At 45.4% G+C, this 4,941-nt stretch overlaps 1 protein-coding gene across 1 annotated transcript; it reads right to left on the reverse strand.

Annotated features, from left to right (window-relative positions):
- Positions 1–516: 516 nt before the first annotated feature.
- On the reverse strand, positions 517–3,246 carry LOC143263198 (uncharacterized). Its single transcript, XM_076528344.1, has 2 exons — positions 1,113–3,246; positions 517–1,034 (listed from the first exon to the last, which is right to left on the reverse strand). Exons 1-2 carry the CDS (start codon positions 3,244–3,246, stop codon positions 517–519), a joined length of 2,652 nt encoding a protein of 883 aa, XP_076384459.1.
- Positions 3,247–4,941: the final 1,695 nt, after the last annotated feature.

A 4,941-nucleotide genomic window follows, 5' to 3' on the forward strand; every position in this document is an offset into this window, starting at 1 on the left:
CTAGAGGCCCGGAGTCATGTCTAAGATCACCTCGGTCCTCCCTACTTCTCTTAACCTAGGGTGGGCGGCAAGGAATTACGGTCCAATCACTGCAATCCCAAATCCAGCGAGACTGCCCCAAAACGGTGGGCCGGGAGTTAGGAGGGAGAGTGACAAAATCTGCTCCTGCGAGACATCCCGCGCTGATGGGCCTACGTGCCCGAACAATGCCAGACCCAACCGTCATTGACTGGACCGTAATCAAGGGCCAGGAGACGTTATGACGGTGCCACATGTGCCCGGGAACGGCCCGGGACAGACCCATACCGTCCGGGTACCCAAGCACATGGCCCCTGCCATAAATCCTGGCCACTTGGCCCTAACATACCGCCCACCTTGAACATGCATCGCATGTTCAACTATATCTATATTTGATAACCATATAAGTGTAAGCTTATGATATGATTACAATCTACGTATTCTGTGCGAATATTACAATATTTACAATGATCGAGATTTACACTATACATAGTTGCGCTACACCTCGTGTGACATTTCTAAGTGATCTAACGGTATTATACACAATTTTGTCACGGGTCGTTTAATTGTTCCGGTTGACGTTCTGACTGTTGCGACACGAATCACTCCATCTGTACCAGGGTGTACCTGAACGATTCTTCCCATGCTCCACTGTAACGGGGGTAGATTGTCCTCCTTGATGATGACCAAGGAATCCACGGCTAATTTCGACGTGGTGGAATGCTGCCATTTGTGTCGTTGCTGCAACTGTTGAATACATTCCCGCTGCCACCTTTGCCAGAAATGCTGGACCATTTGCTGGATTAGCTGGTATCTGTTAAGTCGAGTGACCTTGATATCTCGTAGGTCATGAGATGGCAGTGTTGTAAGGGCAGTACCAATTAAAAAATGCCCAGGAGTCAAAGGGTTTAGGTCTGTGGGATCTGAGGATAATGGTGAAAGTGGACGTGAATTTAAACAGGATTCTATTTGCGTCAGTAACGTATATAGCTCTTCGAACGTGAGCCTCTGATCTCCTATAACGCTTGTGAGGTGGTATTTAGTAGGCGGATTGCTCGTGTGTACCTTCTACAATGCGCGACATATGCCCTAACGTCTCATATTCTGACATGAATTCTGTATACTGCTGTCTTTTGGTCGTAGTCTATGGGTGCGTTGGATAGTCTTCCGCCCACCCTGAGTAGTCCGCCATTGTCCAGAAATACATTTAGGGACCGTAGCGCACTGGAATTTGGAAGTGCTTGTTGCGTTTGTACTAATCTGATCTCTGTCGAAAATGCCTCCTTTTGCGCAAGTAATTCCAAACGTGTTCTCGCTGCATTGATTTCTATTGTTTGGGGTTAGTTCCTCTATGTCCCAAAACCTCTCTAATTGAGATTGCAGGTCATTGAGTGTGGCTAAACAACACATATTGTTTTGTGGTAATTTCTTATCTGCCCAGGTAGGAGTGCCTCCCAAAACCCAACCGAGTTGGGTCCTTTGCAAGAGCAGGTTGGGAGTTGATTTGTGTTGACCGACACATAGCAATGTCCAAAATAGACCTGCTCCAATGAGCATATCTATTGGCCGTTGTAAATGGAATTCTGGATCGGCTAGCTCTATATGACTTGGAATTTCTATTTTTTCTCTATGTATCTGAAAATTGGGCATGTCTGACGTGATGGTTTCTATTGATAGGCATTGTACCGTGTGTTGAGATTTATTATATCGCGAATGAATTGTTAATGTTGCTCTACCTTCTATGGAATTTACTGCCCTTCCTAATCCTGTCACTGTTGAACTTATTGCAGTCGGTTTGATGCCGAGTCGTTGGCAAAATGCCGTGGTTATAAAATTTGCTTGAGATCCCGAATCTAATAATACCCTGCATTTATGTGACTGACCACCCTTGTCCTTGACATAAACTATTGCTGTCGATAATACGGCATGCCCTATTGTATTTGCTACGTTAGCTGTGAGTACTGGGGGTTCTCGCGAATCTGAGTCTCCTGTATCCGCGTAGCCTTCTTCTGCGCGTTTGAATTCGGGATTATGTAATAAGGAATGATGCTTCCTTCCACACTGTTTGCAATGACTCCGTGTACACGCCCGTACCCGATGTCCCGATGACAAACAATTGAAGCACAGCCGGGCTTCTTGCACTATCTTTGTTTTTGTATTTAAATCGCTGTTCTTAAATTTCTCACAGTTATATATCGCGTGATTGGCCTTACATGCGGGGCACCCGACTGAGTTAACTACATGCGAAGCTATGTAGTTGTAACGAGGGGTATTGTTTGTTCCTCGAGGTCGCTGGTCGACCCTGGGTGCAGCTACCTGAACACTGACTGCGATATTTGCTAAATATTTGGAACGTTCTTCTATAAACGCAGAGAATTGACCAAATGTAGGCATTTCCGACTGAGATATTATTCTCCTTTCCCACTCTCTCATGGACACTTGACCTAACTTTCTGGACAATAATGGAACTAACATGGTATCCCAAGTTTCAACCGATTCACCCAAAGACATTAACGCTATTCTATGATTTGTAGCTTCGTCCAGAAATTCCCGCAATGTGATGTCTGATTCCCTTTGAATGGATTTTAAATCAAGTAATGAATTTACATGGTGCCGCTTGAGACTTGTGGAATCTTCATATCGCGACTTGAGTAATTCCCATGCATGTCTGTAATTTGTTCCGGACACGCCTAACGCTTGAATCACACGAGCCGCTACCCCCTTGAGTGAGGTGTTTAAATAATGGAACCGTTGTATGTCTGTTAATGAATTATTCTCGTGAATCACTGATGTAAATGTGTCTTTAAATTTCACCCAATCACTGTAATTGCCATCAAAGGAAGGCAGTTGCAGTGTCGGTAATCTAATGTTTATTGCGGTATCTGCAGTCTGCGCGGATATCGGGCTGTTCGTGGTTATCCTACTCTGTTCCGGAGTGGCACGGGCAATGACTATTTCAACTTGATCTATCAGATCAAAATACGCCGTCTCGAATTCTTCGCGCTCGATCGCGTGCGCTGCTTCGGCGTCCGTTCCAGCTACGAGTATTTCGATTCTCGTTTGAACTCTATTAAAATTGTCAAGGAGACATACATTTGCTTCTAACCGTTTCTTAAGAGAGCCCACCGAAGTCGTGGTCGCGAATTTGCAAATAAATGTCTTAAACCGCGTGAGTGCAGCCTTGACCGTTCCGCGCTCGATCATCAACGGTTTGAGATCTTCCGCCATAGTGATTTACTGACGCAAATGGGACTATAAAGGTACTTATCACTTGGGCTGGGATACTTGGTACTGCTGTCGATGCCTGTTGGCTGCACTGGGATGCTGCGTTGTTCTGCAATGATGTTGAGCTGCTGCGTGATTGTCCTGCTGTGGTGCTGGACTTCTGTGGTGTTGCACTGCTCTGAAGCTATATGCACTGCCTTCTCTGGATGCTGTAGCCTCCGGAAGAAACTTCTCGTCACTGAGCTCCTGAGATTCCTGATTGAAGCCAGGTGTTGGTGTTCTCGTGATACACTGTGCTGCGTGGCTGTAGCCTCTGATGATCTTTCACTTCGTCTGTGCGTTCTTAGATCCGGCTCGAAGGACCAAATGTTGAGGACTCATCAGATGGATGACGGAGATCCTCTGAATATTGCACTTGGTGCCGACTACCTCGAAGGACCACCCACTGTAGTGGGACTATTTGTAACGCGCAACCTAACCGTTACGCGTATCTATCTATGTGTTCTGTTCTGTTCTGTTTGAAGTTGTCTGTCTATCGCTCTAAGACTGTTCTGTGTTGTAAGAATGATCTGTCTATCTGAGAATGTTCTGGCTATCGCTCTAAGACTGTTCTGTCTGTACTTTTGAGAATGGTCTGACTGTACTGTTGAGAATGATCTGTGCCTAGAGGCCCGGAGTCATGTCTAAGATCACCTCGGTCCTCCCTACTTCTCTTAACCTAGGGTGGGCGGCAAGGAATTACGGTCCAATCACTGCAATCCCAAATCCAGCGAGACTGCCCCAAAACGGTGGGCCGGGAGTTAGGAGGGAGAGTGACAAAATCTGCTCCTGCGAGACATCCCGCGCTGATGGGCCTACGTGCCCGAACAATGCCAGACCCAACCGTCATTGACTGGACCGTAATCAAGGGCCAGGAGACGTTATGACGGTGCCACATGTGCCCGGGAACGGCCCGGGACAGACCCATACCGTCCGGGTACCCAAGCACATGGCCCCTGCCATAAATCCTGGCCACTTGGCCCTAACACGCATGCTGTTGAAGCTAAATCATGTATATCACAAGTATTTGAAGCTATATCATATGTTTCGCATGGATTCGGAGATAATTCATCTACTTCGCATTGATTTGAAGCTAAATCATGTGTTTCGCATGGATTTGAATCTAACTCGTTTGTTTCGCACGCTGTTGAAGCTAAATCAAGTGTATCACAAGTATTTGAAGCTAAACCATTTGCTTCGCATGGATTCGAAGATCTGCCTTCCACTTCGCATTTATTAGATGCTAAATCATGTGTTTCGCATGGATTTGAAGCTAACTCGTTTGTTTCGCATGCTGTTGAAGCTAAATCATGTATATCACAAGTATTTGAAGCTATATCATATGTTTCGCATGGATTCGAAGATAACCCTTCTAATTCGCATTGATTTGAAGCTAAATCATGTGTTTCGCATGGATTTGAAGCTAACTCGTTTGTTTCGCATGCAGTTGAAGCTGAATCATGAATATCACAAGTATTTGAAGCTAATCTATTCGTTTCGCATGGATTCGAACATAAGCCTTCTACTTCGCACTGATTTGAAGCTAAATCATGTGTTTCGCATGGATTTGAATCTAACTCGTTTGTTTCGCATGCTGTTGAAGCTAAATCGTGTATATCACAAGTATTTGAAGCTATATCATATGTTTCGCATGGATTC

Source organism: Megalopta genalis, unplaced genomic scaffold (genome assembly GCF_051020955.1).
Source record: "Megalopta genalis isolate 19385.01 unplaced genomic scaffold, iyMegGena1_principal scaffold0377, whole genome shotgun sequence".
NCBI classification, from domain to species: Eukaryota; Metazoa; Arthropoda; class Insecta; order Hymenoptera; family Halictidae; genus Megalopta; species Megalopta genalis.

What these genes read in the sequence shown, in the direction of transcription:
- LOC143263198 (XM_076528344.1), bottom strand. Translation starts at nt 3,246, where the DNA reads ATGGCGGAAGATCTCAAACCGTTGATGATCGAGCGCGGAACGGTCAAG. An exon ending in TTCATGTCAGAATATGAGAC is followed by an intron (nt 1,035 to 1,112) that starts GTTAGGGCATAT and finishes CAAGCGTTATAG; the next exon opens with GAGATCAGAGGCTCACGTTC.